Raw genomic sequence first — 19,536 nt, 5'->3', positions numbered from 1 at the left:
TCTGTGTAAAATATGTCCTTCTGATATCCGTGTTAAACCTCCCCCCCTTCACCTTGAACCTATGACCTCTCGTGAACGTCACCACCGACCTGGGGCAAAGCTTCCCACCGTTCACCCTATCTATGCCTTTCATAATTTTATACACCTCTATTAAGTCTCCCCTCATCCTCCGTCTTTCCAGGGAGAACAACCCCAGTTTGCCCAATCTCTCCTCATAACTAAGCCCCTCCAAACCAGGCAACATCCTGGTAAACCTCCTCTTCACTCTCTCCAAAGCCTCCACGTCCTTCTGGTAGTGTGGCGACCAGAACTGGACGCAGTATTCCAAATGCGGCCGAACCAACGTTCTATACATCTGCAACATCAGACCCCAACTTTTATACTCTATGCCCCGTCCTATAAAGGCAAGCATGCCATATGCCTTCTTCACCACCTTCTCCACCTGTGACGTCACCTTCAAGGATCTGTGGACTTGCACACCCAGGTCCCTCTGCGTATCTACACCCTTTATGGTTCTGCCATTTATCGTATAGCTCCTCCCTACATTATTTCTACCAAAATGCATCACTTCGCATTTATCAGGATTGAACTCCATCTGCCATTTCTTTGCCCAAATTTCCAGCCTATCTATATCCTTCTGTAGCTTCTGACAATGGTCCTCACTATCTGCAAGTCCTGCCAATTTTGTGTCATCCGCAAACTTACTGATCACCCCAGTTACACCTTCTTCAGATCGTTTATATAAATCACAAACAGCAGAGGTCCCAATACAGAGCCCTGCGGAACACCACTAGTCACAGGCCTCCAGCCGGAAAAAGACCCTTCCACTACCACCCTCTGTCTTCTGTGACCAAGCCAGTTCTCCACCCATCTAACCACCTCCCCCTTTATCCCATGAGATCGAACCTTTTTCACCAGCCTTAGTGTCATCTGCAAACTTACTAACCATGCCTCCTATATTCTCATCCAAATCATTCATATGATCATTAAGTCTCCTCAAGATTATTACTAATCTCAGCTCAATTCTCAGTCTGGTGGGGGCAAGGTGCTCCCAATGAAAGAAACAAGGGATTACCATGAAACAGTCCATTGATAGAGTGACTGATGCAGAGAAATGAGTGGCCATACATCCATCCTCCAGCTAATAGCCACAGAGCACCCAAGAACCCCATTCAGCCCATCATACCTGTGCTCTTTGAAGGAACTATCCAGTTAGTCCTCCTGTCTCGTGTCCCCAGTTACCATGCAAATATTGAAGTTTATTTTGTTTTCATTTTATTGGTGCCATCAGTAGGCTTACAATGAAGTTACTGTGAAAATCCCCCAGTCGCCACACTCCGGCACCTGTTCGGGTACACTGAGGGAGAATTTAGCACGGCCAATGCACCCTAACCAGCACGTCTTTCGGACTGTGGGAGGAAACTGGAGCACCCGGAGAAAACCCACGCAGACACGGGGAGAACGTGCAAACTCCACACAGACAGTGACCCAAGGCTGGAATCGAACCTGCGTCCCTGGCACTGTGAGGCAGCAGTGCTAACCACTGTGTCAACGTGCCACCGGATCCAATTCCCTTTTTGAAAGCTTCTGTTGAATCTGCCTCCACTGCCCTTTCGGGCAGCGCCTTCCAGATCGCAACAACTTAACTGTGTTTTTTAAGTCCTGTTTTGTCTGCTTTTAGTGCGCTCTGCCTTTATTTATAAATCCTAGGATGATTTTTAACATCTTTCTCATCCTGTCCTGCTGCCTTCACACTTGGTTTTATTACTGATAAGTGTTGGCGAAAGTTCTAAAAATAAATTCAACCACTGACCTAAAAATCTTAAGCCCCTGAATGGAAATGCTCCTTAATAAGAGTAGGTTAAACTAATTACAAACTAATCCACGCTGTTAATCCTTCAACACTGCAGCACGAACTGATGTTGGCTTTCCAAATGCTTTTGGGGATGAATAATTTTGAATGTTGATAAAGTTCATGTCTCCACTGGCGGACTTCTTTAAGGTTTCAATTTTTGATTGAATATGTTTCTGCAGTTAAACTTTTTTCTGTTTCCGCTGAGTAAGTCCCAGAATTAATAGTAACAGCACCGAGCGAGGCCATTCGGCCCGTTCTCGGCCACAGCAACTCATTCCCCACCATTTTAACTCTGCAAACACTTTCCCGTCAGATGCGTATCTAATTTTCCTTCAAATGCCATGATCACAGCCGCTTTCTCTGCACTTAAGCATTGCATTCCAACTCCAAACTACTCGACTTAAAGATAAAACTAGGCTTTTCCCCCCGATGCCTTTAAGCCCTTCTGACAATCACCTTAACTGAGTGTCAACTCTTCCACCTATGGTCATTGTTTTTTATCTGTCTACTATGCCCAGACCCCGCATGTTTTGAAAAAGGGTGCTAAGTTTATTTATTAGTGTCACAAGTAGGCTTACATTAACACTGCAATGAAGTTACTGTGAAAATCCCCTAGTCGCCACACTCCAGCGCCTGTTCGGGTACACTGAGGGAGAATTTAGCACGGCCAATGCACCTAACCATCAATTCTTTCAGTCTGTCCTGGGATGCCTCGGTTAGCGGGATTAGCAGGGTAAATATGTGGGTTATGGGAATAGGGCCTGGGTGGGGTTGTGGTCGGTGCACTCGATGGGCTGAATGGCCTCATTCTGCACTGTAGGATTTCTATGACAGTGTAGAACTTCAGAAGGACAGGGATAGGGTGATGGAGCGGGCAGATAGGTGGCAAATGCAGTTCAATGCGGAGAGGTGTGAGGTGATGCATTGTGGGTGGAGGAACTTGGAGAGACAATCTCAAACAAAGAGTAAAATTCCAAAGGGGTGCAGGAGCAGAGAGACCTGGGTAAATAAGTGCACAAAGAAGCATCTGGATGAGCACTTCAATCGCCACGGGCATATTAGGCCATGGACCAAGTGCTGGTAAAGGGGCTTAGTATTGGTTGGTATTTGATGCTGGGCCGTAGGGCCTGTTTCTGCGCTGTATAACTCTATGGAATCATTGAAAGTGGCGGGACAGGTGGAGAGAGCAGTAAATAAATCATAGAATATCCTGGGCTTTTTCAACAGGGGCATTGGGTATAAAGACGAGGGAGTTTTATGATAAGCTTGTTAATCATGCTGGGGTTGCTGTAGCAATACAAGTTTAGTTATGTTATGAAGCTGGCTATAGTTAGGTTGGCCGTGGGGATAATGTTTGATTCTTGTTTGGTTTACTGCAGGATTACCACCCCGACTGTTACAGAAGGTCAAAGATGTGACAGAATCATCCCGAATTGCCAGTATCTCACTCAATAACTGTGTCCTTTTCATCGCAAAACAAGAAGCGGTTTGTATTCTTCATGTACCTTGTGACACACTGTTTAGCAGCAATCTTTAGCTTTTATCCACTCATTCAGTGTGGCAGGAGGCCATTCAGCCCATCATGCCTGTACTGGCTCTTTGAAACCGTTATCCTGTTCCATCTTGCCTCATTCCCAGAATGCTGCAACCTTTTCCTTTTCAGCTCTGGGCCATTTGGAGAAACCTCTTCACCCAAAGGAACACTAGGATGCTGGAACGTTAGAAATTGGAGAAAGATTTGTCTGTGTGATATTTTGAGCCTGTTCCACCATTCAATATGATCATAGCTGATCTACTGCATCAGCTGCACCTTCCTGTACTATTGCCATTTGTTTTATTCAAAGTTTATTTATTAGTCATATGAGGAGAGACTAAGTCGGTTAGGATTATATTCACTGGAGTTTAGAAGAGTGAGAGGGGATCTCATAGAAACTTATAAAATTCTAACAGGGTTAGACAGGGTAGATTCAGAAAGAATGTTCCCGATGGTGGGGGAGTCCAGAACTAGGGGTCATAGTTTGAGGATAAGGGGGAAACCTTTTCGAACTGAGATGAGGAGATATTTCTTCACCCAGTGGATGGTGAATGTGTGGAATTCACTCCCACAGAAAGTAGTTAAGGCCAAAAGGTGGTGTGATTTCAAGAAGAAATTAGATATAGCTCTTGGGGATCAAGGGATATGGGGGGAAGGGGGGGATCAGGATATTGAATTCGATGATCAGCCATGATCAAGATGAATGGCGGAGCAGGCTCGAAGGGCCGAATGGCCTCCTCCTGCTTCTAGTTTCTACGCAGTGTCGCAAGTAGGCTTACGTTAACACTGCAATGAAGTTACTGTGAAAATCCCCTAGTCGCCACACTCCAGCGCCTGTTCGGGTACACTGAGGGAGAATTTAGCATGGCCAATCCACCTAATCAGCACGTCTTTCGAACTGTGGGAGGAAACCGGAGCACCCGGAGAAAACCCATGCAGACACGGGGAGAACGTGCAAACTCACACAGTCAGTGGCCCAAGCCAGGAATTGAACCTGGGTCCCTGGAGCTGTGAGGCAGCAGCGCTAACCACTGTGCCACCATGCCGCAGGATGTGGGCATCGGCTGGCTAGATAAACATCTATTGCCCATCCCTAATTGCTCTTTAGGAGGTGGTGAGCTGCCTTCTTGAGCCGCTGCAGTCCCTGTGATGTAGGTACACCCAGTAAGAAGTCTCACAACACCATGTTAAAGTCCAACAGTTTTATTTGGTAGCACAAGCCACTAGCTTTCGGAGCGCTGCTCCTTCGTCAGGTGAGTGGGAGTTCTGTTCACAAACAGGGCATATAAAGACACAAACTCAATTTACAAAATAATGGTTGGAATGCGAGTCTTTACAGGTAATCAAGTCTTAAAGGTACAGACAATGTGAGTGGAGAGAGGGTTAAGCACAGGTTAAAGAGATGTGTATTGTCTCCAGCCAGGACAGTTAGTGAGATTTTGCAAGCCCAGGCAAGTCATGGGGGTTACAGATAGTGTGACATGAACCCAAGATCCTGGTTAAGGCCGTCCTCATGTGTGCGGAACTTGGCTATCGGCCTCTGCTCAGCGACTCTGCGCCATCATGTGTCGTGAAGGCCGCCTTGGAGAACGCTTACCCGAAGATCAGAGGTCGAATGCCCGTGACCGCTGAAGTGCTCCCCCACAGGAAGAGAACAGTCTTGCCTGGTGATTGTCGAGCGATGTTCATTCATCCGTTGTCGTAGCGTCTGCATGGTTTCCCCAATGTACCATGCCTCGGGACATCCTTTCCTGCAGCGTATCAGGTAGACAACGTTGGCCGAGTTGCAAGAGTAGGTACCGTGTACCTGGTGGATGGTGTTCTCACGTGAGATGATGGCATCCGTGTCGCTGATCCGGCACGTCTTGCAGAGGTTGCTGTGGCAGGGTTGTGTGGTGTCGTGGTCACTGTTCTCCTGAAGGCTGGGTAGTTTGCTGCGGACAATGGTCTGTTTAAGGTTGTGCGGTTGTTTGAAGGCAAGAAGTGGGGGTGTGGGGATAGCCTTGGCGAGATGTTTGTCTTCATCAATGACATGTTGAAGGCTCCGGAGGAGATGCCGTAGCTTCTCCGCTCCGGGGAAGTACTGGACAACGAAGGGTACTCTGTCCACTGTGTCCCGTGTTTGTCTTCTGAGGAGGTCGGTGCGGTTTTTTGCTGTGGCGCGTCGGAACCGTTGATCGATGAGTCTAGCGCCATATCCTGTTCTTATGAGGGCATCTTTCAGCGTCTGGAGGTGTCTGTTGCGACCCTCCTCATCCGAGCAGATCCTGTGTATACGGAGGGCTTGTCCATAGGTGATGGCTTCTTTAACGTGTTTAGGGTGGAAGCTGGAGAAGTGAAGCATCGTGAGGTTATCCGTGGGCTTGCGGTATCTTACCCAGGCCTCTTCCCCCACCCTATCCCCTTAACCCCACACATTTACCGTGGTTTATCCATCAAGTTTACCCATACTTAAGACACTAAGGGGCAATTTAACATGGCCAATCTGCCTTACCTGCACATCTTTGGACTTTGGGAGGAAACTGGAGGAAACCCATGCAGGCGCAGGGAGAGCGTTCAAACCCCTCACAACAGTCACCCAAGCCGGGAATCGAGCCTGGGTCCCTGACGCTGTGAGGCAGCAGTGCTAACCACTGGGCCATCATGAATGTTTAAAATGATGGATGTGGTGGATTCAAGTGGGCTGCTTTGTCCTGGATGGTGTTGAGATTCTTGAGTGTTGTTGGAGCTGCACCATCCAGACAAGTGGGGAGTATTCCATCACACTCCTGACTTGTGCCTTGTAGATGGAGGCCAGGCTTTGTCAGGAGATGAGTTATTCCAAATTAAATGCAGAAATCCCAGCCTCTGACTGCTGCTGCATTTGTTTGGCCAGTCAGTATCCCTCCATTCGCTGTCAATACTGTGTCGTTTTATTTAGATTGGGGCGTTCTTTAGCCAGGCCCTGAAAAACCACTGTTCCTAAGGTGGACATTTAGACTCCGAGATAGGGTGGTTTCTCTGCCCATTTGCATGCTGGGTAAATAGCCCACCATGACCCTTAAGCCGTTTCATGCAGAAAACCCTCTACCACCTTGTGCTGATTGCTGTGTGCTGTGTGTGAAGTTGCCCAAGGTATCTGGGTGCGTTGAGGGCTGGGCTTTGTGTGTAATGTGGGGGTTCTGGGGGAGCTGAATAATCCAATCCTGGCACTGCTACAGGTTTGGGGAGGGGGTGTTTGATGAGTGGGGTGGGTGGGACGCTCTGGATTCTGCATTCTCTTTCTGCTGTTTACGCTTGGTCTCCGCATGGACCACCCAGTGAAGCGCAAGGTGATTGGTGCCTTAGCGGATGCTTCTTCTCCAGTTTGTGTGTTCCAAAGCAAGTGATTCCCACGTGTCGATGGGGATGTTGCATGTATTTACGGAGGCTTCCAGAGTGTCCTTGTCGTGTTTCTTTTGCCCTCCTAGTGATCACTTGCCATTGCGGAGCTCGGAGCAGAGCACTTGTTTCGGGAGTCTAGTGCTGGGCATGTGGACAATGTGGCCCGGTCATCACAGCTGGTCGAGCGTGACCAGTGCCTCAATACTGGGAGAGGACACTCACATTGGTACGCCTATCCTGCCAGTGGATTTGCAAGATTTTGTGGAGGCAACATTGGCGATATCTCTCCAGGAATTTGAGGTGCATGTTGTACTTTGTCCATGTTTCTGATGCATGCAGGAGGGTGTTCACCATGGCTGCTCTGTAGAACATGAGCTTGATGCTGGATTTGAGGTCTCAGACTGCGAACACTCTGTCCCTTAGGTGACTGAGGGCTGCACTGGCACATTGGAGTCAATGCAGGCCTTCATCGTCAATGTCTGCTCGCGCCAAGAGGAGGCTCCCGAGGTCTGGGAAAGTATCCACGTTGCTCCAGGAATCCAGATGTGACTCCAGACCCTCAGCAATGTGGTTGACACTTAACTGCCCTCTGAAATGGCCCGTGCAAGTTGTATCAAATGAGGAATAAAAGAATGACCAGGGTGAGGTTAGGGCCGGTCAAGGACATTAGTGGGAACTTGTGTATGGAGTCAGTAGAGATAGGCGAGGTGATGAATGAATACTTTTCTTCAGTGTTCACCAAGGAGAGGGGCCATGTTTTTGAGGAAGAGAAGGTGTTACAGGCTAATAGGCTGGAGGAAATAGATGTTCGGAGGGAGGATGTCTTGGCAGTTTTGAATAAACTGAAGGTCGATAAGTCCCCTGGGCCTGATGAAATGTATCCTAGGATTCTGTGGGAGGCAAGGGATGAGATTGCAGAGCCTTTGGCTTTGATCTTTGGGTCCTCGCTGTCCACGGGGATGGTGCCAGAGGACTGGAGAATGGCGAATGTTGTTCCTCTGTTTAAGAAAGGGAATAGAAATGACCCTGGTAATTATAGACCGGTTAGTCTTACTTCGGTGGTTGGTAAATTGATGGAAAGGGTCCTTAGGGATGGGATTTACGACCATTTAGAAAGATGCGGATTAATCCGAGATAGTCAGCACGGATTCGTGAAGGGCAAGTCGTGCCTCACAAATTTGATAGAATTTTTTGAGGAGGTAACTAAGTGTGTTGATGAAGGTAGGGCAGTTGATGTCATATACATGGATTTTAGTAAGGCGTTTGATAAGGTCCCCCATGGTCGGCTTATGATGAAAGTGAGGAGGTGTGGGATAGAGGGAAAGTTGGCCGATTGGATAGGTAACTGGCTGTCTGACCGAAGACAGAGGGTGGTGGTCGATGGAAAATTTTCGGATTGGAGGCAGGTTGCTAGCGGTGTGCCGCAGGGATCAGTGCTTGGTCCTCTGCTCTTTGTGATTTTTATTAATGACTTAGAGGAGGGGGCTGAAGGGTGGATCAGTAAATTTGCTGATGACACCAAGATTGGTGGAGTAGTGGATGAGGTGGAGGGCTGTTGTAGGCTGCAAAGAGACATAGATAGGATGCAAAGCTGGGCTGAAAAATGGCAAATGGAGTTTAGCCCTGATAAATGTGAGGTGATTCATTTTGGTAGGACAAATTTAAATGTGGATTACAGGGTCAAAGGTAGGGTTCTGAAGACTGTGGAGGAACAGAGAGATCTTGGGGTCCATATCCACAGATCTCTAAAGGTTGCCAGTCAAGTGGATAGAGCTGTGAAGAAGGCCTATAGTGTGTTAGCTTTTATTAACAGGGGGTTGGAGTTTAAGAGCCGTGGGGTTATGCTGCAACTGTACAGGACCTTGGTGAGACCACATTTGGAATATTGTGTGCAGTTCTGGTCACCTCACTATAAGAAGGATGTGGAAGCGCTGGAAAGAGTGCAGAGGAGATTTACCAGGATGCTGCCTGGTTTGGAGGGTAGGTCATATGAGGAAAGGTTGAGGGAGCTAGGGCTGTTCTCTCTGGAGCGGAGGAGGCTGAGGGGAGACTTAATAGAGGTGTATAAAATGATGAAGGGGATAGATAGAGTGAACGTTCAAAGACTATTTCCTCGGGTGGATGGGGCTATTACAAGGGGGCATAACTATAGGGTTCGTGGTGGGAGATACAGGACGGATATCAGAGGTAGGTTCTTTACGCAGAGAGTGGTTGGGGTGTGGAATGGACTGCCTGCAGTGATAGTGGAGTCAGACACTTTAGAAACATTTAAGCGGTTATTGGATAGGCACATGGAGCACACCAGGATGGTAGGGAGTGGGATAGCTTGATCTTGGTTTCAGATAAAGCTCGGCACAACATCGTGGGCCGAAGGGCCTGTTCTGTGCTGTACTGTTCTATGTTCTATGTTCTATAAACCACACAATGTCTAAAAGGAAAGAAACCGGATGAACCACTCGGCATCGACCGAGAGACCGGAAACAACAGCAGCAAAGTCAGTCCTGTCGACCCTGCAAACTCCTGACTAACATCCGGAGGCGAGTGCCAAAATTGGGAGAGGTGTCTCACAGACTAATCAAACAACAGCCTGACACAGTCATTGTTACGGAATCATACCGACAGATAGTGTCCCCGCCCTCAACATCGACTCTGGACCCCATGAGGACTTGTTTAATGTTGTTCAGGTTTAATGACTTGTTCAGGTTTAAATCGGAGGTGGAAGTTTCCCACTGGATATCAGCTCCTGCAGCGGGTGGGGAGAGAACAGCAGAGACAAAGTTTCAGCAAAATACTGCGGATGCTGGAAATATAAACGGAAAATAACGGAAAAGCTCAGCTGGTCAGGTAGCATCTGTGGACAGAGAAACCAAGTTAATGTTTCAAATCCGTGTGATTATTCTACAGAACTGCAGAACAGAACCCTCCTCCCCACCAGGCCTCACCCCCTCCCCCCCCACCCCCAGGCCTCACCCCCCTCCCCCCCCCCACCCCCAGGCCTCACCCCCTCCCCCCCCTCCAACCCCCCCCTCCCCCCAGGCCTCACCCCCTCCTCTCCCCCCAGCCTCGCCCCTTCCTCCCCCCCGGCCTCGCCCCTTCCTCTCCCCCCGGCCTCGCCCCTTCCACCCCCCCCCCCGGCCTCGCCCCTTCCACCCCCCCCCCCCCCCCCGGCCTTGCCCCCTCCTCCCCCCCGGCCTTGCCCCCTCCTCCCCCCTGGCCTTGCCCCCTCCTCCCCCCGGCCTTGCCCCCTCCTCCCCCCGGCCTTTCCCCCTCCTCCCCCCCGGCCTTGCCCCCTCCTCCCCCCCCGGCCTTGCCCCCTCCTCCCCCCTGGCCTTGCCCCCTCCTCCCCCCCGGCCTTGCCCCCTCCTCCCCCCCGGCCTTGCCCCCTCCTCCCCCCCGGCCTTGCCCCCTCCTCCCCCCGGCCTTGCCCCCTCCTCCCCCCCGGCCTTGCCCCCTCCTCCCCCCCGGCCTTGCCCCCTCCTCCCCCCCGGCCTTGCCCCCTCCTCCCCCCCGGCCTTGCCCCCTCCTCCCCCCCGGCCTTGCCCCCTCCTCCCCCCCGGCCTTGCCCCCTCCTCCCCCCCGGCCTTGCCCCCTCCTCCCCCCCGGCCTTGCCCCCTCCTCCCCCCCGGCCTTGCCCCCTCCTCCCCCCCGGCCTTGCCCCCTCCTCCCCCCCGGCCTTGCCCCCTCCTCCCCCCCGGCCTTGCCCCCTCCTCCCCCCCGGCCTTGCCCCCTCCTCCCCCCCGGCCTTGCCCCCTCCTCCCCCCCGGCCTTGCCCCCTCCTCCCCCCCGGCCTTGCCCCCTCCTCCCCCCCGGCCTTGCCCCCTCCTCCCCCCCGGCCTTGCCCCCTCCTCCCCCCCGGCCTTGCCCCCTCCTCCCCCCCCGGCCTTGCCCCCTCCTCCCCCCCGGCCTTGCCCCCTCCTCCCCCCCGGCCTTGCCCCCTCCTCCCCCCCGGCCTTGCCCCCTCCTCCCCCCCGGCCTTGCCCCCCCCTCTCCCCCGGCCACGCCCCTCCCCCGGCCACGCCCCTCCCCCGGCCACGCCCCTCCCCCGGCCACGCCCCTCCTCCCTCCCGGCCACGCCCCCTCCTCCCCCTGGCCACGCCCCCTCCTCCCCCTGGCCACGCCCCCTCCTCCTCCTGGCCACTCTCCCTCCTCCCACCGGCCACGCCTCCTCCTCCCCCGGCCACGCCTCCTCCTCCCCCCGGCCACGCCTCCTCCTCCCCCCGGCCACGCCTCCTCCTCCCCCCGGCCACGCCTCCTCCTCCCACAATGATGAAGTTACTGGTCATTTTTTCAAAAAACTTTGATTAGCTTTTAAACTTCCCGTTGCTCCTGGAGGTTTAACTTTGCTTCTGCTCTGCTCATTAGAACGGGATACAGACGATGAAGCTTCCTTTATTCCACTGATCCCATTCTCCTTCACATTCCATCTGTGCCTTGCTCCCTGTCACCGTTTACTCCGATCAGACTGGTTGTGTGATATTCAGTAGCCATTAACCTAAGCTAACAGCACAGTCTGCCGATAAGGCTGCCTGTCTGCCAGCAGATTAACACGGCTGCCTGCATTGTTGGCCAGCATCAAGGGCACTGAGGTGCCTGTTTAATTGGCCTCAGTACCAACTGGGTTAGTCGATCTGTTCGAGCCGCCGGTCCGTGATCGCTAGCTGTCGGTGATTCCAGCGAGCGTACTGGACAAGGGCAAAATCTGACACAACTGTGATGCCTCCGCAGTGGGATAGCCTGCAAGCTGCGTGCACATGAGCAGTGCGGAATCAGCAATCTCGTTACTGTACGTCAGCAGGAGATTGTTACCTTTGGGAGGGAGGGAGGGAGGGAGGGGAGGGGCGTAGATGTTCAGGGTCAGAGCTCCTTACACAAGCACAGCACTGCGGTTGCTGGAATTCTTCAGCTGAAAATAGAAGAAGGGGGAAAGCTGCGGGCAGCAGCTCATGGGAAACGGAGCCAACGTGTCGGGACTGTGACCTCTCCTCAGGAAAGTTGGAGATGTGCTGGGATTGGGGCGTGTGAAAGGGGGAGTGTGGGAGGTGCTGTCCCCCAGGCTGAGCTTTATTGGAACACCGCAGGTGGCTGAAGGCGGGGAGGTCGGAGCGTGGGAGAATTCCAGTGACTGACAATCGGACACTCTAACTCCAGAATATTCATCTTCACTTACAGGTAACTTACCGCGAAGGAAGAGCGCTTTTAAATGCCTAATCCTTTAGAACATTATCCCTGCTGGAAGCTTTATCAATTCACACCGGATTTTATTTGGAATTTGTAAATACAAAAGGATAAATAGATTTCCCTCCATGTTTCTGGTGGGAAGCACTCTCAATCCTGTTAATTTTACAGTTTGTGTGTGTGCCTCTGTGCCTCTGTGTGTGCCTCTGTGCCTCTGTGTGTGCCTCTGTGTGTGCCTCTCTGTCTCTGTGTGTGCCTCTCTGTCTCTGTGTGTGCCTCTCTGTCTCTGTGTGTGCCTCTCTGTCTCTGTGTGTGCCTCTCTGTCTCTGTGTGTGCCTCTCTGTCTCTGTGTGTGCCTCTCTGTCTCTGTGTGTGCCTCTCTGTCTCTGTGTGAGCCTCTCTGTCTCTGTGTGTGCCTCTCTGTGTGTGTGTGTGTGTGTGTGTGTGTGTATTTCAGTATCAGAAACAATTGAGTAAATTAATTTCAGTATTTCACTGAATATAAAAAGTAAATGTTAATGTTGTGATTTGTCTAAAACGCTAAGCCGCCTTGAACCATGGCTAAATTTCCCTGGCTTTTTCCCCATTCCATTGACTTGCTAAGCAGGGGAGTGAGGATTTAGGTGTGAGTGGTTAGGGTGCATTGACCTGAACAGGCGCTGGAGTGTGACGACTAGGATTTTCACAGTAACTTCATTGCAGTGTTACTGTAAACCTCCTTGTGATACTAATAAATAAACTTTAACTTTTGTTCAAAGCTCGAGCCTGCAGCGCTTCTCGAATCCTCATTCATTGAAATGTTCCTCCGACAATTCGAGAAGTTGTGCATTTGGAGGAAAAATCATTACTCTATCATTGAAGAAATAATACGTAAAGTTTAAAAGTCACATTTGAACTATTCAAATGGAACTGCTTAATGCACCTAATCCTTAATTGAGAAAGAGTTAGAGTTGATCCGGAGTTTTTGCGACAACTTATGCTCTCTTGTAATGTTTCCAGTGCAGTTTGTGGGAAATTTTGAAACTTAGATATTTAAGTTTTAAAAAGATGTCCAAAGAAACACTTGAATGGTTAAATTGGGATCAGTGAGAATTCTCGTTCACTCTCCTCTGGATTTTAGTTTTTATTTGGGATAGATGTAACTGATTTGTCCAGGGGTGAGTTGAGTGATTGTGATCTGGTAAGTCACTGAAAGTCTGCCTTTTGAGTTGGCTGTCGCTTATATCTCGGCTAACCACCTCACGGTGGCACAGTGGTTAGCACTGCTGCCTCACAGCATCAGGGACCCGGGTTCAATTCCTGGCTTGGGTCACTGTCTGTGTGGAGTTTGCACGTTCTCCCCGTGTCTGCGTGGGTTTCCTCCGGGTGCTCCGGTTTCCTCCCACAGTCCAAAGATGTGCGGGTTCGGTTGATTGGCCATGCTAAATTGTCCCTCGTGTCAGGAGGACTAGCTAGGGTAATAGGGCCTGGGTGGCATTGTGGTCGGTACAGACTCGATGGGCTGAATGGCCTCCTTCTGCACTGTAGGGATTCTATGGGAGTCTAAAGATAACAGAGCAAAATAGGATGCTGGAAATCTGTGATAAAAATAGTGAATGCTGGATAAACTCAGCGGGCCTGGCAGCTCTGTGGAGAGAGAAACAGGGTTAATGTTTCCGGTTTAAATGACCCTTTGGCAGAACAGTTCTATGGAAGGATCACTTGAACCAAAACGTTAATTCACAAGAAGAATAGCTAGAGCCTAATATAGAATCATAGAATCCCTGCAGTGCAGAAGGAGGCCATTCGGCCCATCGAGTCTGCACCGACCACAATCCCACCCAGGCCCTATTCCTGTAACCCCTCATATTTACCCTGCTAATCCCCCTGACACTAGGGTTAATTTAGCATGGCCAATCAACCTAACCCACACATCTTTGGACTGTGGGAGGAAACTGGAGCACCCGGAGGAAACCCACGCAGACACGACATATATACAGGCAGTGTACGGAGCAAGGAGAGAATAGAATGGCTAACCTTTTGCTAAAATTGTGGAGAAGAACTTGCTGAAATGTACTGCCTCACCTAGACGTCTAGGGCAAGAACTGGTTACTATTCTTATCATTGGTTCGATGTGTTATTAGGATTATCTTTGCGATCCAGCATATCACTGCACTCAGATCCAGGATATTAACGGGACGAGAGAGGGTAGCGAGTGGGAAGTGATTTCCACTGGGTGGGAAGCCGAGGTCTAGAGGGCCAGAGTCTAAAATTCCGAGCCAGCCCGTTCAGTGGGTGAAATTAGGAAAGGGGTGGGAATGTTTGGAATTCTCTCGTGGCAATTGATGCGAGCGAGACCTATCATTAGTTTTTAAATTGAGATTAATAGATTTGAGAAAGATATTAAGGTTAGGCCAGAGATCAACCATGATCTCATTGAATGGTGGAACAGGCTCGAGGGGCTGAATGGCCTCCTCCTGTTTCTTTAAATGGAATATATAATCAGATTAAGATGAAAACAGCATCTTCTATCTACTCTCATGACAAGAGGAGAGTTTAACGTAGAAATGGAATAATGACCTCAACACCATTTCTCTACTAATACTGATCTTCAGTTCCTCCCTCTCACTAAGCCCTGTGTTCCCCAACATTCTGATATCTTATTTCTATCTTCCTTTGTGAAGATAGAACCATGTATTTCATTGGTCAGTCATTTCTTTGTTCCCCATTAAAAATTCCCGTTTCTGGCGGTAAGGGACCTACATTTGTCTTCATCAATCTTTTTCTCCTCACATACCTATAGAAACTTTTACAGTCAGTTTTTATGCTGCCTGCAAGCTTAATTTCATATTCTATTTTACCCTTCTTAATCAGTCCCTTGGTCGTCCTTTGTTGAATTCTAAACTGCTCCCAATCCTCAGATCTGCTGTTTTTCTTGGCCAATTTGTATGCTTCTTCCTTGGATCTAATACTATCTCTAATTCCCCTTGTGAGCCATGGTTTGGCTACCTCTCCAGTTTTTGTTTGTGCCAGGTGGGCCCAATGTCCTCCTTCTGCACTGTAGGGATTCTATGATTCCAGCAGGCCAGTTGTTGCTCCAACTGTGCAGCTATTCCAAGGATTAAAATTGCTGTTTAATTAATTCCCGGCCCAGGCAAATGCTTTCTTTAGTTCCATCCCAAAAACTAAGTTTAAAGTTTATTTATTAGTGTCGCAACTGGGCTTACATTAACACCGCAATGAAGTTACTGTGAAAATCCCCGAGTCGTCACACTCTGGCATCTGTTCGGGTAACATTGAGGGAGAATTTAGCATGGCCAATGCACCTAACCAGCACGTCTTTCAGACTGTGGGAGGAAACTGGAGCACCCGGAGGAAACCCACGCAGACACGGGGAGAACATGCAGACTCCGCACAGACAGTGACCCAGGCCGGGAATTGAACCCGGGTCCCCGGGTGCTATTTGATAAAGTCAGGCAGGCGAGAGGTTTTTACCCTGGACTGTGGCGCAGGGTATAGGAGCAAGTGCAAAGGGGTCATTTCTTTGGGATCAGGTTGGTTTGGATTGGCAGGCTGGGCATGTGCCGCACTGCTGCCGCCTAACTCAGTGTCCCAGAGCTTTTGCTTCACAAGTGCTGAAGTCTTCCAATCCTCTGTGGCCAACATTTCAAACAATTACCCAGTTATACTTTTACAAAAATAATTCATTCATATAATGTGCGCATCACTAGCTAGACCAGCATTTATTGCTCATTCCTAATTGCCCTTGAGAAGGTGGTAGTGAGCTGCCTTCTTGAATCGCTGCAGCCCACGTGGTGTAGGTACACCCAGAGTGCTGTTAGGGACCCAGTTGGACCCAGTGACAGTTAATTAACGGTGATATCTTTACAAGTCACGTTGCTGAGTGACTGGGAGGGGAACTGTGAGCAGGTGGTGGTGTTCCCAGGTATTTGCTGCCCTTGTCCTTCGATATGGAAGTGGTCGTGGGTTTGGAAGGTGCTATCTAAGGAGCCTTGGTGAATTGCTGCAGTGCATCTTGTAGATAGTACACACTGCTGCTACTGAGCGTCGGTGGTGGAGGGAGTGAATGTTTGTGGATGGGGTGCCAATCAAGCGGGGCTGCTTTGTCCTGGATGATGTTGAGCTTCTTGAGTGTTGTTGGAGCTGCACCCATCCAGGCAAGTGGGGAGTATTCCATCACACTCCTGACTTGTGCCTTGGAGATCGTGGACAGGCTTTGGGGAGTCAGGAGGTGAGTTACTTGCTACACAATTCCCAGCCTCTGACCTGTTCTTGTAACCATTGTGTTTATATGGGTTAGTCCAGTTCAGTTCCTGATCAATGGTGATCCCCAGGATATTGATAGGATGTTGTTGGTGATCTTATAGAGGTCTATAAAATAATGAGGGGCATAGACAAGGTAGATAGTCAACATCTTTTCCCAAAGGTAGGGGTGTCTAAAATTAGAGGGCATAGGTTTAAGGTGAGAGGGGAGAGATACAAAAGGGTCCAGAGAGGCAATTTTTTCACACAGAGGGTGGTGAGTGTCTGGAACAAGCTGCCAGAGGTAGTAGTAGAGGCGGGTACAATTTTGCCTTTTAAAAAGTATTTAGATAGTTACATGGGTAAGATGGATATAGAGGGATATGGGCCCATTGAGGGCAATTGGGACTAGCTTAGGGGTAAAAACTGGGCAGTGTGGACAAGTTGGGCCGAAGGGCCTGTTTCCACGCTGTAAACCTCGATGGCTCTATGACTGGTGAACAAAAAAGTGAAATTAAGGAAAGAAAGGGGGTTAGAATTGGGATTATTGTGTTTTATTTGCTGCGTTCATTTAGTTTTCATCACTGCAGTCTGTGATAAAATGATATTGAAATATTCTGATCTGTTGTACAAAGAAAATATTCTGGGGCTTCACTTGCCGCTCGTGGAGCGCACGGTAATGTCAGTTTCCCCTTGGGGTCCAACATTAGTGACCATGCTTTCAGCTACCTGGGCCTGAACTCCAGTATCATTCGCTGAAATCTCTCTGCCTCTCTCGCCTCCTGTAAGAAGCTCCAGTGATTTCTGCTGGGATTTCAGCGGCACATCAGGAGGAGCAGGGAATGACTGACAGCAACCTCCCTAACTCCACCTGTGTGGAGTCCAGACCTGCCCCTTACTTACACAGCCAGTGACTGCAGACGGCTTTGTGTTGTTCTCACCGTGGGATCCAGGCCGTTGTGTTGTAGGTTCTGATTTGGCACGTTTTGCTCTTTGGTCAACGATGTAGTTTTATTGCTCGTTTATACTTTGAGAGAACAAGGAGAGAAGCTATAAGGAAAGATTAATGAAATATTTTCCAAGTAGATCCTTAGAGAGAATTCTAATGTGATGTGAAGTGTCCTGGAGGAGAGGGACATCAGTGTCACTGGCTGGGACAGTATTCATTGCCCATCCCTAACTACCCTCCATCTCAGAGGGCATTTGAGAGGCAACCACATTGCTGTGGCTCTGGAGTGACGTGTAGGTCAGACCGGGTAAGGACAGCAGATTTCCTTCCCTAAAGGGACATTAGTGATCCAGATGGATTTTTCCGATAATCAGCGAAGATCAGACTTTTAATTCCAGATTTTTATTGAATTCAAATTTAACCATCTGCCGTGGTGGAATTTGAACTTGTGTCCCTGCCCTGGGTCTCTGGATTATTAGTTCAGTGATAATACCACTGCACCAGTGCTTACCCTTAATGTTAGTACAGTAGGAATTAACTTGTTTGAGTGCTTAGAGAGGATATGGAAGAGCCAGTGAGTGGTGTGTATTGTGCTATTTACACACTGAGGGATTATAATCAGCAGGCAGGATGGAAATTATGTCCTTCCTGAGCCAATGCCAACTGCTATGTACAAGGCATCCAATTTCCATGTGTGGTTGAACTTCTTGGCTTTAACATAAAAACTAGGAGTGGGCCATTCGGCCCTTCGAGCTTGTTCTGCCTTTCAATATGATCATGGCTGAGCCTCTATCTCAGTGCCGTATTCCTGCTTTCTCCCCACATTCCATCAAAATCGAAACATTTAAATGTGTTCTGTAATGCTATTAAACAAAGTGCAGTTGACTGGAAGGTTGTGCATGTTGAAATTTCACCTGGGAAACTGAGTTGTGGATTCTATTCCAACTTTTTAGTCTCGTTGGTCCAGCTTACTTGCTTAAATGTCTCTGTAAAAATCTTGTTAGGAACATGGGAACAGGAGGAGGCCATTCAGTCCCTCAAGGCTGTTCCACGATTCAGTGAATCTGTGATCTGACTCCACCAGCCTTTGCCCCAGATCCTTTAATCCCTTTTTTTAACTAAAATCTATCAATCTCGCTGAAAATTAAAAATTTATCCAGCGCCACTTGTGATTTGCGGACGAGAGTTCGCAAACCTCTACTGCCTTCATGTGTAGCATTCCTTCCCCAGTTTTCACTAAACTTGATGACGAGCATTTTGAGGGTCCGGTTATTAAATGTATTTGATGTCTCCATTCCGATGTCTTTTTTTAAAATTAAGATATTGCCGCCTAATTCAACTGTTCCCTTTGGTTTGGAGGGTGCATTATGCGTTAGACTAAAGGAGCTCGCAATGTCCGTGGCATCGCAGTGCACTCTAGGTGTCATGCGGCAATTGATTTTGATTTGATTTGTTATTGTCACATATCCAGTGAAAAGTATTGTTTTTTGCGCGCTATACAGACAAAGCATACCATTCATAGAGAAGGAAATGACAGAATGTAGTGTTACAGTCATAGCTAAGGTGTAGACAAAGATCAACTTAATGCAAAGTAGGTCCATTCTTCCCTGGCAGCAGGGAAGAAGCTGTTCTTGAGTCGGTTGGTACATGACCTCAGACTTTTGTATCTTTTTCCCAACGGAAGAAGGTGGAAGAGAGAATGTCCAGGGTGCGTGGGATCCTTAATTATGCAGGCTGCTTTGTCGAGGCAGTGGGAAGTGTAGACAGAGTCAATGGATGGGAGGCTGGTTTGCGTGATGGATTGGGCTACATTCACAACCTTTTGTAGTTCCTTGCGGTCTTGGGCAGATCAGGAGCCATACCAAGCTGTGATACAACCAGAAAGAATGCTTTCTATGGTGCATCTGTAAAAGATGGTGAGAGTCGTAGCTGAGATGCCAAATTTCCTTAGTCTTCTGAGAAAGTAGAGGGATTGGTGGGATTTCTTAACTATAGTGTCGGCATGGGGGGGACCAGGACATGTTGTCGGTGATCTGGAAACCTAAAATCTTGGATGGCTTCACCTGAGGAATAAGACCTGACAGAGGGTTATGTGTTTGGCTTTTTCAAAAGGTATCCTTGCCCTTTCTCAGGGCTGATAAAATAACTTGTCTGCACCGACACAAAGCAAAATCCAGATTGATTTGAAAAAAATAATTAAAATTGCTGGGCCATTTCAGAGGGCAGTTGAGAGTCAATGATATTGCTGTGGCTCTGGAGTCACATGTAAGATAAATCAGTAAGGAAGGCAGATTTTTTTCCCTAAAGGATATTAGTGAACCAGATGGGTTTTATGATAGTCTGTTTCTGTACTGGAATGATGCCTCTATTTACTGTTGAGAGAAGGATATAACGGAAGCATTCAACTGTAAACTAGTA

General features: G+C 49.1%; 1 protein-coding gene across 2 annotated transcripts in view; it reads left to right on the top strand.

Moving 5' to 3' along the window:
* Positions 1–19,536, top strand: part of osbpl1a (oxysterol binding protein-like 1A) — a 314,225-nt gene that overhangs the window by 149,035 nt on the left and 145,654 nt on the right. For both annotated transcript variants that reach the window (XM_078215603.1, XM_078215604.1), the window contains one exon: positions 3,235–3,341. In XM_078215603.1, coding sequence (XP_078071729.1) covers positions 3,235–3,341 — 107 coding nt within the window. The remainder of the gene's footprint in view (positions 1–3,234; positions 3,342–19,536) is intronic.

Source organism: Mustelus asterias, chromosome 7 (genome assembly GCF_964213995.1).
Source record: "Mustelus asterias chromosome 7, sMusAst1.hap1.1, whole genome shotgun sequence".
Lineage (NCBI taxonomy): Eukaryota > Metazoa > Chordata > Chondrichthyes > Carcharhiniformes > Triakidae > Mustelus > Mustelus asterias.
This window is presented reverse-complemented; position numbering and strand designations above follow the sequence as displayed.